General features: G+C 45.0%; 2 protein-coding genes across 2 annotated transcripts in view; one reads left to right on the forward strand and one right to left on the reverse strand.

Annotated features, from left to right (window-relative positions):
• Positions 1–1840: 1840 nt before the first annotated feature.
• On the forward strand, positions 1841–4588 carry KLHDC7B (kelch domain containing 7B). The gene is given in 4 exon segments (XM_071218744.1): positions 1841–2248; positions 2251–2334; positions 2336–3067; positions 3070–4588. Coding segments are annotated over 4 exon segments (1797 nt in total). The 5' UTR covers positions 1841–1873; the 3' UTR covers positions 3676–4588.
• A 117-nt stretch (positions 4589–4705) lies between these two features.
• The window catches only part of SYCE3 (synaptonemal complex central element protein 3), a 75178-nt gene continuing 54750 nt past the window's right edge, over positions 4706–25133 (reverse strand). Inside the window, exon 3 of the mRNA XM_058309070.1 lies at positions 4706–5069. Within this exon, the coding sequence (XP_058165053.1) occupies positions 4915–5069 (155 nt within the window). The 3' untranslated portion in view covers positions 4706–4914. The remainder of the gene's footprint in view (positions 5070–25133) is intronic.

A 25133-nucleotide genomic window follows, 5' to 3' on the forward strand; every position in this document is an offset into this window, starting at 1 on the left:
ACCAGAGCAAGGGAAGCGGGTCCCTCCAGGACCCAGCCAGGGTGGGCCTGTTGCAGCAGGGGCCCAGAGCCGGGGGCCCGGAGTGGGTGAGGGCCTGGTCTGCAAAACAGGCCCTCCATGCAAGACACCTGATGAGGCCGGCAGCGTGGCCGCAGGACAGCAGTGCGGTGGTGCCGCTGAAGCCCCCCGGGGTAAAGGCAAGGAGCCTCCCAGGCCAGGCAGAGCAGGAGGGACATCCGTCCCCATCTTGATACACTTCATCCCTCGGGGTCCTGGCAGGGAAGCGGAGGTGGCGGTTGAGGCAGCTCCCCAGGCTTCTGTCCACACAGCTGAACAAGACACTGGCCCTTGGCAGCCACGAGTCGGGCCACCTCCTTCACCGGGGAGAGGCCAGGGCAGGCGGCACCAGGCGGCGACCAGCACAGGGGACAGAGCCCGCCGTTCCCCGAAGCCGGACTCCCTGTGCCTGGGCTCAGTGGTGAGTGTGTGGGACGCTGTTGATGCAGCTGCTCTGGACATCCAGGCTGGCAGCTTTGTGGCAGGCTCCCAGAGGCCCCCTTTCCTGCGAGGACCTGCCCCCCAGGAGCTGCCCCCAGCACATGCTGTGCAGACAGGGCCCCTGATTGATGGCTCAGAGGGGGGGTTTGGGAAGAGCAGGCTCCAACCAGTGCCAGTGGTAGCCTGGGCCCCCAGGGACAAGGCTGATGGGCTTGAGAGCAGGGAGACCAGTCCCCAGCGCTGCACAGACAACCCAGTGGACCCAGGCAGTGCCTCTGTGGAAGCCTGGCCCTGGGCGAGGAGGGAGGTCCTTGTTACCAGGAGCTTCAGCTGTGCTCCAGGCTCTGTGGGTTCATCACCAGGGGGGCTGCACTGGGGGCGCCCACACTTGACCCCAGGCCAGGGGCCCACAGAGTCCTGCAAAGTGGGGAAGGCTGGGGCTAATGGCCCTGGAGACAGCAGCTCCTTCCTCTGCCCAGGGCCTGGAGGGACAGAAGAGCAAGGGAGCCACAGCCTTGGAGAAGAGAGAGGGTCCCAGCAGGGGCAGGCAGAGCACAGCAGTGGGCAGGCGGCAGGCAGGCAGGGTGCTGACGTGAGGCCAGGGCAGTCCCTGGATAGAGGGACGCCAACCCCAGACGCACCGAGAGGCATACTGAGCTGTGCCTCCTCCCTGAGTCCTTCAGGCGCCCTCCCCACGAACGCTCCCTCTCAGCCTCTCCCAGCCCCGGCTTCCTTGCCCACAGCTCATCTCCATGTGGGTCCTCCAGGTGCAGCCCCTGACCTTCCAACTTCTCAGTCACATTTGCATGGAGTTTGTCAGGGTCCTGCTGAGGATGAAAATCTCAGGGCATCCCCTGCACCAGCCCCTTCCTCAGCCCCAGCCCCTGCTCCAGCCTTAGCCCTTCCCTCAGCTCCTGCCCTTTCCTCAACTTCAGCCCCAGCCCCTGCCCCTGCCCCTGCCCCAGCCCCTGCCCCTGCCCCAGCCCCTGCCCCAGCCCCTGCCCCAGCCTCTGCACCTGCTCCAGCCCCAGCCTCTAACCCTGCTCCAGCCCCAGCCCCAGCCCCTGCCCCTCCCTCAGCTCCTGCCCTTTCCTCAACTTCAGCCCCTGCCCCTGCCCCTGCCCCTGCCCCAGCTCCTGCTCCTTCCTCAGCCCCAGCCCCTGGCCATTCTTTAACTCCAGCTCCAGCTCCTGTGCCAGAGCCTTCCTCATCCCCAGCTCCTGCCCCAGAGCCTTCCTCAGCCCCCTTCCCAGTTCCAGCCCAAGCTACAGCACCAGCTAGCGGGTCAAGGGCTGTTCTCCAGGAGCCCAGTGAGGCTCTGCCCAAGGGCTGTGAGGACCGGAACGTCTCAAGCGGCTGGGGAAGCCTCATTTCAATGGTTCTTAGAAGTCATCCCTTCCCCAGGCAAGAAAGGCCCCGAGGGGCAGCCCCCCACAGCCTTGCAGATGCCCACGTATCCCAACACACTGAAAACGGGCAGTCTGGGGCTCTCTCTGAAGGGGCCACCTCCAGCCTATTGGAGAAGCATGGTTCTTCTGCGGGAAAGGACACCACAGACACGGGGTCTGGGGTGCCACAGCCTGGAAACCTGGACGCCAGTGCGGCTTCCACAGCAGCCCACCCCCCAGGCCCAACAGGGCATGGAAGGGAGGAGACGGGCCTGGCTTCACTGGGCTCCAGAGCCCTGGTCCCCTCACGCCTTCCTCCGCAGCAGCCACCGCCTGACTCGGTCTCACCCGCTGCAAAGGCTGCCCCTCACAGCCGGTCCCCCGACCGAGGAGGAAACGCAGCGTGGGGGAAATCGCCGCGCGCATCCGCCTGGGCAGGCGGCCTGGAGGCGCCAGGGCAGCACCAGGGAGAGGCGCCAGGGCGGGGGACCAGCCCTGCAGGCAGCAGGGGCACCCTCAGCGAGAAGCAGAAAGAGGCCCGCAAACTCATGGTCTTTCTGCAGCGGCCCGGGAACTGGGGGGTGGCGGAGGCGCCGCCGAAGCCCAGCTGTCACCCCACAGCGCTGCCCGCCGCGGTGGCGGCTCTGCCGCGGCGCCTGGACCTGGGCAGCTGCCTGCACGCGTTGGCCCTCGCGCAGCAGCACGGGGAGCCCGGCCTGGCCCAGGAGGCCTACGCCTTGATGAGCGCCAACCTGCTGCACGTCCTGGGGGACCCGCACCTCTACCGGCAGCTGAGCGGGGCTGACCGCGAGCGCATCCTGAGCCTGCGCACCGGCCGGGGCCGGGCGGTGCTGGGCGCCCTCGAGCTGCCCAGCCTCTGCCAGGTGAGCCGCGCGGGGCTCACGCGGGGCTCTGGAGGCGAGGAGGCTCCTGCGGCCAGTCCCGCGCCGCGGCCGCGTACACGTCTGCACGTGTTTGACCCTCGAGGGAACGCCTGGAGGCCCCTGACCACCGTGCCCGAGGAGGCCCCTCTCCGGGGCTGTGGCCTCTGCACGATGCACAACTACCTGTTCCTGGCGGGAGGCATCCGCGGCTCCGGGGCCACGGCCGTCTGCTCCAAGGACGTCTTCTGCTACGACCCCCTGACCGACATCTGGAGCCAGGTGCGGCCCATGCAGCAGGCGCGCGCGCCCAGCTCAAGCTGGTGGCGCTGGACGGGCTGCTGTACGCCATCGGGGGCGAGTGCCTCTACAGCATGGAGCGCTACGACCCCCGCACGGCGGCCTGGGCCTCGCGGGCGCCCCTCCCGGCGGGCACCTTCCCCGTGGCGCACGAGGCCGTGGCCTGCCGTGGGGACATCTACGTCACGGGGGGCCACCTCTTCTACCGCTTGCTCAGGTACAGCCCCGGGAAGGACGCGTGGGACGAGTGCCCCTACAGTGCCAGCCACCGGCGCTCCAGCGACATGGTGGCGCTGGGGGGCTTCCTCTACCGCTTCGACCTGCTGCGGGGCGTGGGCGCCGCGGTGATGCGCTACAACACGGTGACCGGCTCCTGGAGCCGCGCGGCCCCCCTGCCCCTGCCCGACCCGGTCCCCCTGCGCTGTGCGGTGCTGGGCAACACCATCTACTGCCTCAACCACCAGGTCACCGCCACCTTCACCGTGTCCGAGGGGACTGCCCAGTTCCAGGCCAAGGAGCTGCAGCCCTTTTCCATGGGGAGCAAGGGGGTCCTCTGTCCCTTCGTCCTGACTCTGCCCCCTGCAGACCCCCTGCAGACTGAGCTCTGAGCTGCCCCCGCACCCCGGAGGGCAGGAGTCCGGCTTCCTGCTCTCCTTTCTTAGGAATAACTTTCCCTGCCTTGTTTCTGGAGACGACTCCTCGCCCCACCTCCACATCCCTCTCCTGACCCCCCGGCCCCATGCTGAAGACCGCGCAGCTGCCCCAGGGAGCCGGGCTGCTGTCCCCACAGCCCTCCTTGCCTCTCCCCACTGCACCTAGGCTGCTCACTGCCCATCACGTCCAGGACGTCACCTGCCCTGACCCACTGGGGTAAACTGGTCAACTCGGCTCCATCCTCGCCACCTCCAGGTGGAGTGCTCTGGGCTCCCGCAGGGCAGGGCCCTTGCCACTCAGAGGCCCTACTGCAGCGCTTTGCGGCGGTTCAAGAGCCAGTCACGGGGGGGCCACAAATGGCATGGGCTTGGTCCCTGAGGACCTGGCAACACCAAGGAAGGAGAGAGCTAGAAAGCACCTGTACCTGCTTCCCTTCTGACTGCAGGAAGCCACCCTTGGTCCAGGGCTTTCTGGCCATCCTGAGCCCCCTGAGGCTGGGGGGCTGGCTGGGGGCTTCCCCAGGGACCTGCCCTGTGCTCTCCTGATTCCAGCACAGCAAGGGCTCCTTTGGCAGCCCCTCCCAGGCCCGCCCGCCCCTCCAGAGGGCCTCCTGCCCACCCACTTTCCCAGCCCCCACTTCTAAACGAGACCTGGTCCCAACCCTCGTCCTGCCGCTTACTAGCTGTGTGGACTTGCACGAGGCCCTTGGATGCGGAACACGGATATTGTGCCTCTGGGCAGCTGTGATAGTGTGAGACCTGGCAGTGGTGCCCAGCTCAGTGCCCGGGGCACTGAAACACCACAAGTGACATTTCTTCCCATGTCCACTTTGAAATCCCCTTCCCGGAAGGTAAATAAATTTAAATTGAACACTGCTGCTTGTCCCAACCTCCTGGCTGGTTTTTCCCTGTCTGGGTCCTTTTTGTTTTTTATTCTAGGCTTAGGGCTGCTGAATCTATGAACACATCTGCCTTTTACACTTACTATGTTTTGTTCATAAGGTTTAATATGCAGCAAGGAGAGAGGTCCTCACATTGAGCTTGAAAATATGTTTACTGAGGAACAAGTGCTGTGCACACAGCTGTCCACTTGGGTCACTGCTTTCTGCCGTGCAGAGAAGGCTCCCATCCCTGAGGGGCTCTCCTGCACAGGCAGGTGGTGACAAGCTGGCACAGGGGTGGGCGGCAGGGCAGCTACTTGCGCTTGGTTTCGTTGAGCAGCTCTTGCCAGTTCTTCTCCATCTCCTCCTTGCAGTTGAGGAAGGCGTCCTCCAGCCGCCGCATGGACTCGGCCAGGGCGGGGTTGGTGCGCATCACCACCATGTCATAGGCCATCCAGGTGGCCTGCACTGCAACCAGCAGACAGGGCCTGGTCAGGGTCAGGTCAAGGTCGGGGTCAGGGCCATGGGGGTGGGGGCCTGTGCTGCAACCAGCAGACAGGGTCAGGATTGCAGGTCGGCCACAGCCTGCAGTGCCTGCGGGAGGTGTGGGTGCCTCTACCACCTCCGCATCCAGCGTCAGCGTGCTGAGCTTCCTAACTGCTCTGGCAGGCTCCTACACATCCCTGAAAACACTGCTCACCACTAGAGTGGTACTGAGCCTTCCTCAACTCACACAGGCTTAACTTCTGTGGCACTAGAGGCAGGAGGCCGGTCTGATGCTAGTCCTTGAGTCCCAGTTAACGGCAGGGGGCTGCAGAGTGGCCCAAGGAGCAGGAGCATCACCAGCATGTGTTCAGGATGCTCTGGCCACATCCAGACCCACCAGGCCCGAGTCTTCCCGCAATTGCAGGTTCTGTGGCCTGGCTGCTGCCTGCCTCTACCTGGTCACCCCTTGGGATGTCCCCAGTGTGCATGCCCTGGTGCCCATCTTTGTCCCAACATGCAGGTTTATCTGTCTTTCCTCTGTGCGCAGCCTGAGGGCAGTGGTGCTCCAGGTCTCGCGCAGGGCGACACAGCAGTGGGCACCTATGTGTTCCTGTACGGATGGAGGGGAAGCCTGCAGAAGCCCCACCTTTACACCCACCTCTGCAGCACCCACTCTAGAAACAGAACAAGGAGCAAAGGTGAGCTCCCTTCTACACGATATTTTACAATAGTGAATATGCTCCCTTAAAACTTCGCTTTGTTGGCACTGTGACAGACTTCAAGTTTTAGAGAAAATAACACGTTTGGTTAGGGAAACTTGGTTAGAAAAGATAAGCACAGTGCCTCAAAAGACCAGTACAGGCATTCTCAATTGTCGTGCGCATGAAGATCATGAGGAACGCTTGTTAAAATGTGGGCACCAGGTCCCCATGGAGGCTCCTGTTTGTGGGAACTGAACGGTACCTTGACAAGCATCCAGGTGATTCTGGTGCAGGGATCTGCAGACCATCCTCTCAGAACACCTGGACAGCAGGTAGAAGTCTCTTTAGCCCTTACTTCCTGCCTGTGTGATCTTAGACAAGTTACTTAACTTTAAAATACCCGTTTCCTCTTCTATAAAATAGAGTATAAGGTACTATCCTGTGGGCTTGCTGTGAGGATTAAATAACATATGTAAACTGCCTAGCACATATCAGGTGTTCAAAAAAAGGAGAAACTCTTACTTTAAAATAAATAATTGAGAGATTCAGGGCACAAAGAGAGGATGGGTAAGAAATTAAAATTCAGTGGGGAACAGCTCAGAGAAATGAATCTCCTACATACACAAACCTCTACATAGTAGCTGGAATTCTAGCTCTGAACTTCTTAGGGCCAAAACAGAGAAGGAAACATGCTTAGTTAAAAAGATTCAGTGGCCGTAAAATAAAAATAAACCCACTGAGATGATGTTACCAACTTAGTGACATAAGTCATCCCCTGGAAAAGTCTCCCCTCAAAATCAACTAAGAAATACATTTTCTAAATCAATTCAAAGAGATGAAGGAAAATATGAATATAAAGCTAAAGGATATTAGAAAGACAATGTGTATGCATAAAGAAGAATTTGAAAATTTAAAAAGAAACAAATTATGGGGGGTGAAAGGCACAATAATGGAGAATAAAACTACACTAGATCCTTACTTGACACCTTATACAAAAATTAACTCAAAATGGATCAAAGACCTAAATAAAAAAGGAAGAACAGCAAACTCCTAGAAGAAAATGTAGGGAAACATCTTTAAGATATGGTGGTAGGTGGGGGTTTCTTAAACCTATACCCAAAGCATGAGCAAAAAAAGGAAAAATGGATAAAAGGGGTCTTCTCAAACTTAAACACTTTTGTGCTTCAAAGGACTTTGTCAAGAATACGAAAAAGGCAACCCACTCAAAGGGAGAAAATATTTGGAAAATACATATCCAGTAAGGGTTTGTGACAGTTTGAGATTATTTATGAATCCCAGAAAGAGAGAGGTTATGTTTGTAAACTAATCTGTTCCTCTGGGTGTGATACCCTTTGAGTGTATTAAATTCAATGAGGGACCTCTGATTAAGTTTACTTGATAAAATCCGTTCAGGGCTTCTGATTGGGCTTTGTCAGTAAGGTGGAACTCAGGTTGAGTCCCCATTCCTTTGGTGGGCTGATATAAACACTCACTCAAGGAGATACATGGGGAGTGGTTGTGGTTCTAGCAGTTGAGGGCCCACCTCCCACATGGGAGGTCCTGGGTTTGGTTTCCTGGTGCCTCCTAAAAAAAACAAAACCAAACAACAAGCAAACAAATGAAAAAACCAACTCAAGGGGGCTGATGTGGCTCAGTGGTTAAGTGCTGGCTTTCCATATACAAGGTCCTGAGTTCAATCCCCAGTCCCAGCACCTCAAAAAAAAAAAAAAAAAAAAAAAAAAAAAAGATACATGGGAAGAGATGAGCCATTTGCCTGATAGTTTGCAGTGGACAGAGAGGAAGTACTAAAAGACAAGCCCTATATCAATCTACAGCTAGAAGAAGCTGGGCCCACAGAGACTTCAGAGTAAGAGGAAGCCCAGGAAGGAGAGACCAGGCAGAGATCAGCCACCACCTTGCTTCCATATCTGACTTTGGTGAGAAAGCAGCCTTGAGTTGGACTCTTTAGGGCCTTATATCTGTAAGCTTTTACTTCAAATAAATGTCCTGTATAGAAACTAAAAGATTTCTGGTACTTTGCATCAGTACCCCTTTGGCAAACTAATTCAGGGTTTGATTTCCATGCTATATAAAGAGATCATATAACTCAACAATAAAAGAGCAAGTAATCCAATTAAAAAATGGGCAAAAGACTTAAATAGACATTTCTCCAAAGAGGAAATATAAATGGTGAACAAGCACATGAAAAAATGTTCAGTATCACTAGCTATTAGGCAATGCAAATCAAAACTACAGTGTGCTATCATCTCATACCTCATAGAACGGTCATTATTGAAAAAAGAGGGGAGTGGATGTAGCTCAGTGGTTGAGCGCCTGCTCCCACATATGAGGTCCAGGGTTCAATATCCAGTACCTCCTAAAAAAAAAAACAAAAACAAAAAACAGAAGAGGATTTGGGGAAATAGGAACACTCCTTCTCTGATGGTGGGAATGTAGAATGGTGCAGCCTCTGGAAGACAGTTTGGCAGTTCCTCAGGAAACTAAATATAGAACTGCTGTATGATCTGGCAATCCATCCACTAGGAATACATACAGAAGAACTGAAAACAGTGATGGGAACAGACATTTGCACATGGATATTTGTAGTGGCATTATTCACAATTGCCAAAAGATGGAAATAACACACAAGTGCATTAACCAATGAATGGATAAACAAAATGTGGTCTAGACATATGTATTAGTCAGTCAAAGGGGTGCTGATGAAAAATACCAGAAATGGGTTTGTTTTTATAAAGGGTATTATTTGGGGTAGGAGCTTACAGATACCAGGCCATAAAGCATAAGTTACTTTCTCACCAAAGTCTGTTGCCATGTGTTGGAGCAAGATGGCTGCCGAGGTCTACAAGGGCTCAGCCTCCCTCTTCCTCTTAAGGCTCCGTGGTCCCAGCTTCTTCCAATATCAGCTGTAGGCTGGGATGAGTCGTCTCTCTCCTGGGGCTCATTCCTCTCTAGGCTCAGGTGCTCTGGTCTCTCAACAAGGTCAGCTGTAAACTATCAGGCTTGTTCTCTTCCTGGGGCCTCTACTGTATCTATGGAGCCATCTCTATTTCTCTGTGTTCTTCTCCTGTGTTTACTTCCTGGGGTTCCAGCTCAAAACTTCAACTAGTGGGGTTGAATGGGACCTCACATATATATTTTTAATGTAATATTATTACAAAGTCAATAAAAAAAAAAAAATTAAAAAAAAAAACAAAAAACTTCAACTAACTCCTCTGTCATTTAGTATTCCCTGTGAGTCCCCAGTCCCCAAGGAGGCGGAGACTCAATGTCCCACTGACGTGTGTGGGAAACAAAGGCATGCTGTTTCCATGGTAGCAAGTTACTTTCTGTCCACTGGATCATGCTGTCCCTAGAGATATATGTGCAGGTGGCTAATCTCTCTAGGAAACATAACATTCCAGCAGAACCCAGACTTGATATCTCAAGTAACCTGGGCAACAAGTTTTATGAGTATATTTGTTTCAATAACATAATAGAACATCTTGGGCTTTAGTTACTATCTTATCCACTGTACACTGTGTTTTCATTAATGAAGTTATGGGAATAGTTAGCTAGGATAGTTGCTGGTTCTCACGATCGCTTGGGGTATATAAAGAAGCCCCTGATATTAATAAATTTGTCTGATGAGCTTGAGGCTTCAATGCTCGCAGATCCCCTGATCCCAAACTCTCTTTGTCTTTCATTCCCGATACCCTTTGGGTCTGTGACTCCGACAGATGTGGTCCAATCAAAGCCCTGACCACAACTCAATCAAGTAAAAGTGAAACTTCTGAATTCAGTACAATCTAATATGCCCAGTAGAAAAGAACAGTTCACAAACATAATCCAATATGTTATTGGAATTCATAAACAATATCAAACTGCTACAGCATATGATGGAATACTATGCTGTTATAAGAAGAAATGAAAATGGGATACATCTGATAACATGGATGAAACTTGAGGACATTATGCTAAGTGAAACAAGCTAGACACAAAAGGACAAATATTGTATGGTCTCACTAATATTAACTAAATATGAAGAATAAACACATGGAGTTAAAACCTAAATTATAGGTTATTTGGAGATAGAATGAGGGCTGAGAAGGGGTACTGATGCTTAATGTAGTAGAATTTTTAATTAGCTTAACTCTAAAAGTGTGGAAATGGATAGAATTGATGGTAATACATTATAGTGAGTATAACCTGACTGGTTTATAAATGGAATTGTGGCTGAAAGGGGTCGTCTAGGGATGTAAATGTCCATTGAAAGGAAGCTAGAGAACAATCTAGGGACTGAATAACATAGTGAAACCAGAGGTGGATGAGGACTGTGGTTAATAGTACAAATACAAGAATGTTCTTCTATGAACTAGAGCAAATGTATGTCACTATTACAGGTTGGTAAGAATATGGAGATGCATGGGAAAATATAATTAATGTAGTTATAGTTAACAGCAATAGTGTGATATTCTTGTATCAATGTCAAAGAAGTTACGTATCAATGCTAAGGGGTAAGGGATTTTTTCTTTTGACTAAGGAAAACATTCAAAGGTTTACTTGGGATGATGATTGCAGAACTCTGTGATGAAAGTGAGAGCCACTGAGTGTACACTTTGAATAGAACGTACAAAGCATGGGACTGTATAACATAGTGAGCTATGTGGTAGAAGATGGACTGTGGTTAACAGTACAAATACTAGAGTTTTCTCTCATGAACTATAATAAATGTACAATACTAATATACAGTTTTAATAATAGGGGGTGTATGGAAAAATATACCAAATGTACACAATGGACTATTGTTAGTGGTAACAATCTGATCATGTTCTTTCATAATTTGTAACAAATGTTCCACAAATGTAAGGTACTGGTGCAGGGGTGATACATGGGAATTCTGCACGATATGAATGATTGTTTTGTAAGCTCACAACTTCTCTAAGAAAAAAAATGAAGGGAAAAATACACTAGAGGCAAACTACAGCAGATTCAAAGAGGCAGAAGAATGAATCAGTGAACTAAAAGGACAATCAAAATCACAGCCAGAAAAACATATATAGAAAAGAATAGAAAAAAATTGGGAAGTGTCTCGAAATCTGAGTGACAGCATGAAGTGTAATCATGGGTGTCCCAGAAGGCAAAGAGAAAGGAAAGGGGCAGAAAGAATATTTGAGGAAATAATGGCTGAAAATTTCCCAACTTTTATGGAAACCAGAAATATATATGTCCAAGAAGCATAACATATCTCAAACAGAATAAACCCTAATAGACCCACTCTGAGACACATACTGTATTAGTCAGCCAAAGGGGTGCTGATGCAAAGCACCAGAAATCTGTTGGCTTTTCTAAAAGGTAAAGTGCTTATAGCCACAAGGTCATAAAGCATAATTTACTTCTTTCACCAAAATCTGTTGCTGGTCTCTGTGAGGGTTTAGCCTTCCTCTTCCTCCTAAGGCTCCTGTGGTCCCAGCTCCTTCTGTTTTCAGCTGTAGGCTAGCATAAGGCTTGTCTCTCTCCCTGGGGCTTGTTTGTTTCTGGGCTTTCTCAGCTGTTCAGGGCTCCGGTCTCTTCAGTTGCAAACTATCAGGCAAACGGCTTGGCTCTCTCCCTGGGGATCCAGTGTCCAAAACTAAACTCTCTGTGCTCTCCTTCTCAGTGTAGTTTTCTCTGTGAGTCCCTGCATAGACTCAACAAACTACTGATGTGGCCGAATCAAAGTCCTAATCATAATTTAATGATTTTTGGAGTTCATAAACAATGCCAAACTGCTACACATATTAATCAGAATGTCAAATGCCAAAGATCAAGTGAGAATTCTGAAAGGAGCAAGGGAAAAGTGAATCACCACATACCAGGCATGCTCAATATGACTAAGTGTCAATTTCTCATCAGAAATCATGGAGCTGAGAAGGCAGTGGTATGATATATTTAAGGTACTGAAAGAAAAAAAAACTGCTAGTCAAAAATTCTTTATCTGGCAAAATTGTCCTTCAAAAACTAGGGAGAGTCCAAAATATTCACAGATAAGGAGAAACTGAGAGTTCATCAACAAAAGCCCTGCCCTAGAAGAACTGCCAAAAAGAGCTATTCATTTTGGGAGGAAAAGATAAGGGAGAATGGCTTGGAGCAGTTTGAAGAAGTGAAGATCTTTAGTCACAGTAACTAAAAGAGTAAATGCAAAACACAGTAATAGTGTATACTCAATACACAGCTCTACTAGTTCCTATAAAAGTAAGAATACAATGGAACAAAAAAAAAGTGTATTTTCTAATATTGGACACATAAAATATAAAGTGGTAAAGTGGGACAAAATCAACATAAAGAGGGGAAACAGGGATATGGGAGCAGGGAACATGTATGCTATTGATGTTAACTTAGTATCTTTTCAATTTAGCAGGTAATAGATGCAGGTTGTGTAAAACAAACCCCAGAGTAACTAGAAAGAAGGTATTTATAGTGTACCAGAAACAGATGTGAGAAAGGATCAGCTACATCACACAGCATCAACTATAGAGCAAAGGAGGTTGCAATAAAGGGAAAAAAATGTTCCCCCAAAAGGCAAAAAAATATGATGTATAAAAACCAAAGGACAAGGACTTCTGGAAAGGTGGTGGACTAAAATGACATGGGACTCTCTCCTCTCCCAGAAAAATAGCTAGAGGACAGAAGTGACCTGGAAAAAAATGTTCTAGAGTGTAGGAAATAGGAGAAGGCTGGACACAAACCAAGAAGAGGACAAAGGAAAAGACTCTCAATGGCAAAACTGTGAGTTAAAGCAGCTGCAGTGGTCGGAGCTCTCCCCTACCTTACAGACAAGTTTGAATTCTCTTTGTATGTAGCTGGTGGCTACAGACAAAGGGGGCCACAGGGATCCACCTATCCAGGAGAGAAAGGGACACTGCCCAAGGCTGACTCAGCTTTTGACCCACAAATTGGGTCTGCTGTGTCCCATGAGTCCTTTGAGTGGGGGGTGGTGTGCCATGGTTTGCCCTGGTAGCTGGCACAGGACTAAATATATCCAACCTTCTCAAGCTTCCTCCATGCGGACCAGGATGGGTTGTTGAGGATGCAGAAGGGAGTGGAATTATTTCTTACCCAGGAAAAGAGAAAGTGATGCCAGCAAAGACTGGAGAACTGTCTCTGAGAAAGTTTGAATTCCGAGGCTCTTAGCCTCCAGGTAGGAAACTCTATCACATTAATCTGGTTTCTGTAGCAGCAAACATACTCTGATCTGATTTTGAATTGAGAGGGCTGCTGAAGAGCACCATCTTCTGGCAGACCAAGGAAGTGCACATGAAGAAATTAAAAAGGATGTGGCTGAAGCAGTTGGGCACCTGCCTACCACATAGGAGGTGCTGGGTTCAGTTCCCGATGCCTCCTAAAGAAGACCAGCTGGCACGATGGGCTGGCAAGCCAATGCAATAAGAAGATGCAGTGAGATGACACAGTGAGATGCCAAAGATAAGAGGAAAATTCCGAGAGCAGTAAGGGAGAAGCAAATCGTCAAAAACAAGGGACCCCCAGTAAGACAGTGTGGATTTCTCATCAGAAACCATAGAAGTGAGAAGACAGTGGTATGATACAATTAGGATGCTGAAAGAGAAAAACTGCCAGCTGAGGATTCTTTATCCAGCAAAAATTGTCCTTCAAATATGAAGGTGGGTTTAAAATATTCACAAACAAACAAAAATTAGGCAAATTTGTCAAAAAGAATCCACGTTTGCAGGAATACTACAGGGAGCTTTACAGCCCAGAAGAAAAAGACAGGAACGAGGTATGGAGGAGATTTTAGGAGGCTAGCTAGAATAAAGGATAACAAAAAGAGTAAGAAGACAGACAAAATTAATACATGACCTATAAAAACCAAAGAACAAAATGGTGGCAGTAAATAATGCATTTAGAGTAATAACACTGAATGTGAATGGATTAAACTTCCCAATCAAAAGATAGGCTAACAGAATGGGTAAAAAAACATGAGCCATCCACATGCTGCCTACAACAGACTTCCCTTAGAATATAAACCCACTGAAAGTGAAAGGTTGGAAAAAGATACTCCATGCAAACAGTAACCAAAAAAGAGCAGGGGTAGCTATACTAATATCAGACAAAACAGTCTTTAAATGCAAAAAAGTTATAAGTGATGCAGAAGGCCATTGTATATTAATAAAAGGGACAATCCACCAGGAAGAAATAACTATGTACCTGACCAGGGTGCTCCAAAATACATGAGAAAACTCTGGAAAAACTGAAGGGAGAAATAGATATCCTTATAGATAGATACAACAGATAGATGTAAATAGATACAATAATAGTTGGAGACTTCAACACACCACTAACATCAGTAGATAGAATAACAAAACAGAAGATCTACAAGGAAACAGAGAACTTGAACAATATGATGAACAAGCTAGACCTAACAGACATACAGAACACTGTAACAAACTCAGCAGGTTATACATTCTTCTCAAGTGCCCATGGATCTTTCTCCAGGATAGACCACATGTTAGATCACAAGGCAGATTTCTATAAGTATAAAAAGACTGAAATTATACAAAGCACCTTCTCAGATTATAATGGAATGAAGCTCAAAATCAATAATAGATGGGAAAGGGGAAATTTTGCAAATGTGTGGAGGCTGAACAACACACTCCTAAACAATCAGTGGCTAAAGAAGAAATTGTAAGTGAAATCAGTAAGTATATTGAGATGAATGAAAACAGGAACACAACTTATCACAGCAAAGGAAGTACTGAAAGGGAAATTTATAGACCTAAACTCCTATATTAAAAAAGGAGCAAGAGCTAAAATCAAAAGATCTAACTGAACTGGAGAAATTAGAAAAAAGAACAGCAAACCATCCCCAAAGTAAGCAGAAGTAAAGAAATAATAAAGATTAGAACAGAAATAATGAAACTGAGAACAACAAAAAAACAAAACAGAATATCAACAAAACATAACCAGGTTCTTTGAGAATATCAATAAAGTTGACAAACCCTTAGGTAGACTAAAAAAGAAAAAAGGAGAGAAGATACAAATAAAATCAGAAATGAGAGAGGGAGGGAAGCAGACTTGGCCCAGTGGTTAGGGCGTCCGTCTACCACATGGGAGGTCCGCAGTTCAAACCCTGGGCCTCCTTGACCCGTGTAGAGCTGGCCCATGTGCAGTGCTGATGCGCGCAAGGAGTGCTGTGCCACGCAGGGGTGTCCCCGCGTAGGGGAGCCCCACGCGCAAGGAGTGCGCCCTGTAAGGAGAGCCGCCCAGCGCGAAAGAAAGTGCAGCCTGCCCAGGAATGGCACCGCACCCACGGAGAGCTGACACAACAAGATGAAGCAACAAAAAGAAACACAGATTCCCATGCTGCTGACAACAACAGAAGCAGACAAAGAAGAACACACAGCAAATAGACACAGAGAACAGAGAACAGACACCTGGGGCAGGAGGGATGAAATAAAATAAATAAATAAATCTTAAAAAAAAAAGAAATGAAAAGTGGGAAGTTATGACTGACCCCACAGAAATAAAAAGGATAAGAGGATATTATGAGAAACTATATACCAACAAACTAGACAACCTAGATGAAATGGACAAATTCCTAGAAATGCAGAAACAACCTACATTGACGCTTCAAGAAATACAAGAATTCAACAAAACAATCACATTTAAGGAGATTGACACGGTCATCAAAATTCTCCCAACGAAGAAAAGTCCAGGACGGATGGCTTCACAGGTGAATTCTATCAAGCATTTTGAGAAGAATTAACACCAATCCTGTTTAAATTCTTTCAAAATATTGAAGAGAGGGAAAATTACCCAACACATTTTATGAAGCCAACATCACCCTAAAACTAAAGCCAGATAAAGATATCTCAAGAAAATTTATAGACCCATCTCTCTAATGAACATAGGTGCAAAAATTCTCAACAAATCCAACAGCATTTTAAAACAATTATACATCACAATCAAGTGGGTTTTCTCCCAGGTATGCAAGGGTTGTTCAATATAAGAAAATCAATATAATATACCACAGTAACAAAACTAAGGGCATGGGAAACAGACTTGGTCCAGTGGTTAGGACGTCTGTCTACCACATGGGAGGTCCGCGGTTCAAACCCCGGGCCTCCTTGACCCGTGTGGAGCTGGCCCATGTGCAGTGCTGATGCAGGCAAGGAGTGCTGTGTCATGCAGGGGTGTCCCCGCGTAGGGGAGCCCCACGCGCAAGGAGTGCGCCCCGTAAGGAGAGCCGCCCAGCGTGAAAGAAAGTGCAGCCTGCCCAGGAATGGCGCCGCACACATGGAGAGCTGACGCAACAAGATGATGCAACAAAAAGAAACACAGATTCCCGATGCTGCTGCTAAGGATAGAAGTGGTCACAGAAGAATACACAGCAAATGGACACAGAGAGCAGACAATGGGGGAAGGGGAGAGAAAGAAATAAAAAATAAATCTTAAAAAAAAAAAAGATTACATTAACTTTAAAAAAAACAACAACTAAGGGCAAAAGCCACATGATCATCTCAATTGATGCAGAAAAGGCATTTGACAAAATCCAGCATCTTTTCTTGATAATAACACTTAGAAAAATAAGAATATAAGAAAATATCCTCAACATGATAAAGGGAATATATAAAAAAACTCACAGGTAACATGATATTCAATGATGAAAGACTGAAACTGTTTCCTCTACGATCTTTTTTTTTTTTTTAAAGATTTATTTATTTATTTAATTTCCCCCCTTCCCCTGGTTGTCTGTTCTCTGTGTCTATTTGCTGCGTCTTGTTTCTTTGTCCGCTTCTGTTGTCGTCAGTGGCACGGGAAGTGTGGGTGACGCCATTCCTGGGCAGGCTGCTCTTTCTTTTCGCGCTGGGTGGCTTTCCTCACAGGTGCACTCCTTGCGCGTGGGGCTCCCCCACGTGGGGGACACCCCTGCGTGGCAGGGCACTCCTTACGTGCATCAGCGCTGCGCATGGCCAGCTCCACACGGGCCAAGGAGGCCCGGGGTTTGAACCGCGGACCTCCCATATGGTAGACGGACGCCCTAACCACTGGGCCAAAGTCCGTTTCCCTCTCTACGATCTTGAATAAGTTGAGGATGCCCACTGTCACACTGTTATTCAATATTGTACTGGAAGTTATTACCAGAGCCGTTAGGTAAGATAAATAAATAAAAAGATTAAAATGGTAAAGGAAGAAGTAAAACTTTCACTATTGCAGATGACATGATCCTATATAGAGAATGTCCCAAAAAATGACAACAAAGCTACTAGAGTTAATAAAAGAATTCAGCAGGGTAGAAGGGCACAAGATCAACACACACAAATCATAATTTTTCTATATATTAGTAATGAGGAATCTGAGGGGGAAATCAAGAAAAAATTCCATTTACAATAGCAACTAAAAGAAACAAAGATCTAGGAATAAACTTAACCTAGGATATAAGGATTATACATGGAAAACTACAAAATTTTTCTAAAAGAAATCGAAGAAGACCTAAATAAATGGAAGGACAATCTATGCTCATGGATTGGAAGACCAAATTTCTTTAAGATGTCAATTCTACCCAAAATGATTTACAGATTCAATGAAATGCCAATCAAAATTTCAATAGCTTACTTTGCAGAAATGGAAAAGCTAGTTATCAAATTTAATTGGAAGGGTAAGAGGCCCTGAATAGCCAAAACCATTTTTAAAACAAAGAACAGGGAGGCAGACTTTGCCCAGTGGATAGGGCATCTGTCTACCACACAGGAGGTCCACGGTTCAAACCCTGGGCCTCCTTGACCTAGGTGGAGCTGGCCCATGCGCAATGCTGATGCACGCAAGGAGTGCCCTGTTGTGCAGGGGTGCCCCCTGTGTAGGGGAGCCCCACACACAAGGAGTGTGCCCCGTAAGGAGAGCCGCCCAGCGCGAAAGAAAGTGCAGCCTGCCCAGGAATGGTGCCGCACACACGGAGAGCTGACGCAGCAAGATGGCGCAACAAAAAGAAACACAGATTCCCGTGCTGCTGACAACAGAGGCGGACAATAAGAAGAACACATAGCAAATGGATACAGAGAACAGACAACTGGGGCGGGGGGTTGGGGGAAGGGGAGAGAAATAAAAAACAAAACAAAACAAAGAACAAAGTTGGAGGACTGATATTTCTGACGTTAAAAATTAGCAGATGTAGCTCAAGTGGTTGAGTGCCTGCTTCCCATATATGGGGTCCCGGGTTTGATCACCGGTACCTCCTAAAAAAAAAAAAAGAGGTAGAGATCTATCTTTACTTTAAAGAAAAAGTTACAAAGTTACAGTGGTCAAAGCAGCATGGTAATGGCTTAAGGATGGATATATAGACCAATGGATTTGAGATTTCAAAAACAGACCCTCACATCTATGGCCAAATGATTGTTTTTAAACAAATTAATTTTATTGATACATATTAATAAAGCAAACAATTCAACAAAAGTGTACCATCAATGGTATGTGGTATAATCACATAATTGTGCATTTATCACTTCAATCATTATTAGAGAATTTTCATTACTTCAATAATAATAATAAACAGAAAACAGACAAACAAGAAAATTCTTCACCTCCCAATCTCTCTATGCTTTCCCTGTTGTATAGCTGCCATTTCTGGCTATTCCTGCACATTTATTTATTAAGCAGTTTTATTGAGATACATTCACATGCCATATGATCTATCCAAAGTGTATAATCAATGGTTTTTAGTATAACAACACTGTTCTGCATTCATTACCCCCAAAATTTGAACAATTTCATTACTCCAAAAAGAAATACTCCACACCCCTTAGCAGTCCTTCCCCAGCCCTATATAACCACTAATCTAATTTCATCTTTATAACTGATTTATATTTACATTTTATATAAATGGAATCATACAATATGTAATAGTTTGTTTCTGGTGTCTTTCATTTAGCATAACATTTTTTTAGTCTGATAGTAACATCTTGTAGTATTAACATAATTTGTTTAGTTTCAAACAAAAAGTCTTATACATGCAATTTTACCCATATTCATATTTCACATTTAGTTTTACTATACAATTCCATGTTACATTTTTTAGCTTTCCTTTTAGTAATATACATGACCTTAGACATTCCCTTTAAACTACTTTTATAACCACGTGATAGTCCTGCTAGTGACAAATATATTGGGCTTGCAACTTTTCTATTCATTTCCAAAGACTAACACGTATATTTTTTCTTTTCTTTTCTTTTTTTTTTTTTTTTTACCAATTCTGCACAAGTTAACCTTTAACTTTCCATTATCTAACCTGATTCTAATTTCTGGTGATCCATATTAAAGTTATTAACTCCATGAGATTTCACTATACACACACACACACACATATATATAATACAATATATTTAGTTCATAGTAGCACAATCATACAGTGTTTGTCCTTTTGTGTCTGGCTTGCTTCACTCAACATAATGTTCTCCACGTTCATTCAAGTTACCATACACTTTACGACTTCATTCTTACAGCTGCATAATATTTCATCATGTGACTAAACCACAGTTTGTTTATCCATTCATCGGTTGACAGACACATGAGTGGTTTCCAACTTTTGGCAATCGTGAATAACACCACTATGAACATTGGTGGGCAGATGTCTGCTGTTGTCTCTGTTCTCAGTTCTTCTGGGTATATACCCAGTGGTGGTATTGCTGGGTCACGTGGCAAATCTATGTTCAACTCCTTTAGGAAATGCCAAGCAGCCCTGCACAGTGGCTGTACCATTCTACATTTCCACCAACAGTGAGTAAGTGTTCTTATCTCTCTATATCCTCTCCAACACTTGTAGTTCTCTGTCCTTTTAATAGTGGCCATGATGATAGGTGTGAAATAACGTGTAGTTTTGATTAGCATTTCCCGAATTGCTAGTGATGTTGAACCTTTTTTCATGTTTTTTTTTTTTTCATTTCTATTTCTTCTTTGGACAAGTATCTATTCAATTCTTTTGCCCATTTTTTAATTGGGTCATTTGTCTTTTTATTGTTAAGTTGTAGTATCTCTTTATATATCAAGGATATTACACAACTTATCAGACATGAGATTTCCAAATATTTTTCCCCATTGAATTGGCCACTTTTTCATCCTTTTGAGAAGGTCCTGTGAGGTGTATAATTGTTTAATTTTGAGGAAATCCCATTTATCTGTTTTTTCTTTTGTTGCTAATGCTTTGGGTATAAGGTCAAAGAACAAAACCACCTACCACAAGGTATTTAAGATGTTTCTCTGTATTTTCTTCAAGTAGTTTCATGGTCCTGGCTTTTATATTTAGGTCTTTGATCTACCTGGAGCTGATTCTTGTATAGGGAGTGAGATAGGGATCCTCCTTCATTCCTTTGGTTACGGAAATCCAATTCTCTCAGTACCGTTTGTTGAAGAGTTTGTTTTGTCCAGGTAACGTGGACTTGGTAGGTTTGTCAAAAACCAGTAGGCCGTAGAGGTGAGGGATTATTCCGGACTCTCAATTCTATTCCACTGATCAATGTGTCTATCTTTATGACTGTACCCTGCTGTTTTGACCACTGTAGCAGTGTAATATGTTTCAAGGTGCAGTGAAATTCCTCCCATGTTGCTCTTCGTTTTTAGAATGCTTTTGGCTACTCGGGTACACTTTCCCTTCAAAATGAATTTGGTAATTGCCTTTTCTATTTCTGTAAAGTAGACTGATGGAATTTTGATTGGTATTGCATTGAATCAATAAATCAATTTGGGTAGGATTGACATCTTCACAATATTTAGTCTTCCAACCCATGAATACAGAATGTCTTTCTATTAGTTTAGGTTTTCATTGATTCATTGTAGCATTGTTTTATAGTTTTCTGCATATAGGTCCTGTACTTCTTTGTTTAAATTGTTTCCTAGACATTTGAGTCTTTTTGTTGCTATTGTAAATGGAGTTTTCCCTGATTTCCTCCTCAGATTGTTTAATACTAGTGTGCAGAAACATTATTGATTTTTCCATGTTGATTTTGTATCCTGCCACTTTGTTGAACTTATCTATGAGCTCGAGTAGCTTTGTCATAGATATTTCAGAATTTTCTAATTATAGGATCATGTCATCCATGAATAGTGAGAGTTTTACTTCCTCTTTTCCTATTTCTATTTGGATGTCTGTTTTTTTTCTCGTCTAATTGCTCAAGCTAGAACTTCTAGTACAGTGTTGATTAACAATGGTGACAGTGGGTGTCCTTGTCTTGTTCCAGATCTTAAGAGGGAAATCTTTCAATCTCTCCCCATTGACTATAATGCTGGTTGTGGGTGTTTCATAAATGCCTTTCATTATATTGAGGAATTTTCTTTCTATTACTGTCTTTCAAAGTGTTTTTTAAATCAAGAAATGATGCTGGAGTTTTTCAAATGCTTTTCTGCATTGCTTGAGATGATCATGTGGTTTTTTTCCCCCTTCAATTTGTTAATGTAGAGCATTACATTAACTGAGTTTCTTATGTTGAACTACCCTTGCATACCAACAATAACTCCCACTTGCCCATGATCTATAAGTCTTCTGATATGCTGTTGGGTTCGATTTGCAGGTATTTTGTTGAGAATTTTTGCACTTATATTCATTAGAGAGATAGGTCTGTAATTTTCTTTTCTTGTAGTGTCTTTATCTGGCTTTGGTATTAGGGTGATGTTGGCTTCATAAAATGTGTTGGGTAACTTTCCTTCTCTATTTTTGAAGAGTTTTAACAGGATTGGTGTTAAATCTTCTCGAAATGCTTAGGTAGAATTCACCTGTGAAGCCATGTGGTCCTGGACTTTCCTTTGTTGGGAGAATTTTGATGACTGATTCAATCTCTTAACATGTGACTGGTTTGTTGAGTTTTTGTAGTTTTTGTAGTGTCAGTGTAGGTTGTTTGTGCATTTCTAGGAATTTGTCCATTTCATCTAGGTCATCTAGTTTGTTGGCATACAGTTTCTCATAATATCCTTTTATGATCCTTTTTATTTCTGTGGGGTCAATCATAACTTCTTTCCTTTCTGATTTTATTTGCATCTTCTTTTTTTTTTGTTAGTCCAGCTAGGGGTTTATCAATTTTATTGATCTTCTCAAAGAACCAGCTTTTGGGTTCTGTTGATTTTCTCTATTTTTTTTCTCAATTTCATTATTTCTGTTCTAATCTTTATTATTTCTGTCCTCCTGCTTGCTTTGGGAATGGTTTGCTGTTCTTTTTCTAGTTTATCCAGTTGTTCAGTTAGAGCTTTAATTTTAGATCTTTTTTCTTTTTAAATATAGGAGTTTTGGTCTATAAGTTTCCCTTTCAAGACTGCCATTGCTGTATTCCATAAGTTTTCAGAAATTGTGCTCTTGTTTTTATGCATCTCAATATATTTATTAATTTCATTTACAATTTCTTCTTTTACCCACTGATTACTTGGGAGTGTGTTTTTCAGCCTCCATACATTGCTAAATTTACCTCTTACCTACCTATTATTGATTTCCAGTTTCATTCCTTTATGATCTGAGAAGGTGCTTTGTATAATTTCAGTCTTTTTATACTTATAGAGATCTGCCTTGTGATCTAATGTGTGGTCTATCCTGGAGATAGATCCATGGGCACTTGAGAAGAATGTATAACCTGCTGTTTTTGTCTGCCTTGTTCTTTATATGTCTGTTAGGTCTAGCTTATCATATTGCTCAAGTTCTCTGTTTCCTTGTTGATCTTCTGTTTTGTTGTTCTATCTAATGATTTGAGTGGTGTGCCGAAGTCTCCAACTTTATTGTAGGGATATCTATTTCTCCCTTCAGTTTTTCCAGAGTTTGCCTCATGTATTTTGGGGCCCCCTGGTTAGATATATAGATATTTATGACTGTTATTACTTCTAGGTGGTTTGTCCCTTTTATTAATATATAATGGCCTTCTGTACCTCCTATATAACTTTTTTGCATTTAAAGTCTGTTTTGTCCAATATTAGTATAGCTATCCTTGCTCTTTTTTTTGTTCCTGTATGAGTGGAATATCTCTTTCCAACCTTTCATTTTCAGCTGGTTTGTATCCCTGGGTCTAAAGTGAGTCTCTTGTAGGTTGCATATGGCTGACTCATTTTAAAAATCCATTCTATCAGCCTATATCTTTTGATTGGGAAGCTTAATCCATTCACGCTCAATGATACTACTGTAAATGCATAATTTACTTCTACCATTTTGTTCTTTGGTTTTCATATGTCCTATCTTATTTTTTCCTGTCTTTTTACTCCTTTGGTTATCCTTTATGCTATTTTTTTCTTCTATACTCTCCTCTAAGCCTCTCTCTCCTATCTTGTTCTTTGAGGGTGTAAGGCTTCCTTTAATATTTCCTGCAAAGGTAGATTCTTTTTTATGAACTCTCTTAGTTTCTGTTTGTTTGTGAATATTTTAAACTCATCTTCATATCTGAAGGACAATTTTGCTGGATAAAGAATTCTTTTTTTAAAGTAAAAAAAAAGAGATTTATTTATTTATCCCCCACCCCCACCCCGCCCCGCCTGGTTGTCTGTTTTCTGTGTCTATTTGCTGCGTCTTCTTTGTCCGCTTCTGTTGTGAGCAGCATGGGAATCTATGTTTCTTTTTTTTGCGTCATCGCACTATGTCAGCTCTCCGTGTGGGTGGTGCCATTCTTAGGCAGGCTGCACTTTCTTTCACGCTGGGCAGCTCTCCTTATGGGACACACTCCTTGCAGCATGGGGCTCCCCTACGTGGGGGACACCCCTGCATGGCATGGCACTCCTTGCACACATCAGCACTGCGCATGGGCCAGCTCCACACAGGTCAAGGAGGCCTGGGGTTTGAACTGCGGACCTCCCATGTGGTAGATGGACGCCCTAACCACTGGGCCAAGTCCGTTTCCCTGGATGAAGAATTATTGGCTGGCAGTTTTACTCTTTCAATATCCTAACTAAATCATACCACACTACTGTCTTCTCACCTCCATGGTTTCTGATAAGAAATCTACACTTAGTTTTACTGGGCATCCCTTGTATGTGATGATTTGCTTTCCTCATTCTGCTCTCAGAATTTTCTCTTTATCTTTGATGTCTGATATTCTGAGTAGTATGTTTCTTGGAGTAGGTCTACTTTCATTTATTCTGATTGGGGTATGCTGTGCTTCTTGGACAAGTAAGTTCATTTCTTTCTTGAGTTGGGAAATTTTCAGCTATTTTTTCCTTGTATACTCTTTCTACCCCTTTTCCCTTCCCTTCTTCTTCTGGAACTCCTTGACATGTATGTTGTTGCATTCCATGTTATCACTCAACTCCCTGAGCTCTGGTCAATCTTTTCCATTCTTTTCTATTGTCTTTTCAGTTTCAGCTGTTCTGTCCTCTGTGTCACTTATTCTTACTTCTATCATTTCCAGTCTGCTATTGTATGCCTCTTTTTTTTTTTTAAAGATTTATTTATTTATTTAATTTCCCCCCCTCCCCTGGTTGTCTGTTCTTGGTGTCTATTCGCTGCGTCTTGTTTCTTTGTCCGCTTCTGTTGTCGTCAGTGGCACGGGAAGTGTGGGCGGCGCCATTCCTGGGCAGGCTGCACTTTCTTTTCACGCTGGGCGGCTTTCCTCACGGGTGCACTCCTTGCGCGTGGGGCTCCCCCACGCAGGGGACACCCTTGCGTGGCACGGCACTCCTTGCGCGCATCAGCACTGCGCATGGCCAGCTCCACACAGGTCAAGGAGGCCCAGGGTTTGAACCGCGGACCTCCCATATGGTAGACGGACGCCCTAACCACTGGGCCAAAGTCCGTTTCCTGTATGCCTCTTATGTTTTTTAAAAATGTCACCTATCTTTGTCTTTCATTCCCATAAGCTCTGTTACTTTTTTATTCAGGTTTTTACATTCTTCTTTGTGCTCACTCACTGTCTTCCTTATGTTCTCTATCTCTTTAGCCATATTGTCTTTCAACTCATTAATTTGATTTTGAAAATTTGTGTGCATCTCCTTGATTAGTTTTCATAACTCCTGTATCTATTCTGGGGCTTTGATATATTCCTTTTCTTGGGCCATTTTTTCTATTTTTTTAGTATGGCTTGTAATTTTTTGCTGATGTCTAGGCATCTGATTAGGGTGGTGAGCTTACTCAGATGCTCAACTTCTCACTCTTTCATAGGGTATTTGTGGCAGGAGTTTGTGTGTTATTGCTGTTCTTTGATTCTTGGTTCAACCTCTTCTGGGTCTTTAGGATTTTCCTTGTTAGTTGTTCAAATCTGGACCCTAGATCCAGTAATGGGTTGCAGACCTGCTTCTTAGGGCCTTGGGGAGGGCAGCTGTAAAGTCTGGAAAAAGCTTCTCTTACTTAAATTCTTCATGTGCACTTCCTTAGGCTGCCATAGATGGCGCTCTTTGACAGCCC

Source organism: Dasypus novemcinctus, chromosome 12 (assembly GCF_030445035.2).
Source record: "Dasypus novemcinctus isolate mDasNov1 chromosome 12, mDasNov1.1.hap2, whole genome shotgun sequence".
NCBI classification, from domain to species: domain Eukaryota; kingdom Metazoa; phylum Chordata; class Mammalia; order Cingulata; family Dasypodidae; genus Dasypus; species Dasypus novemcinctus.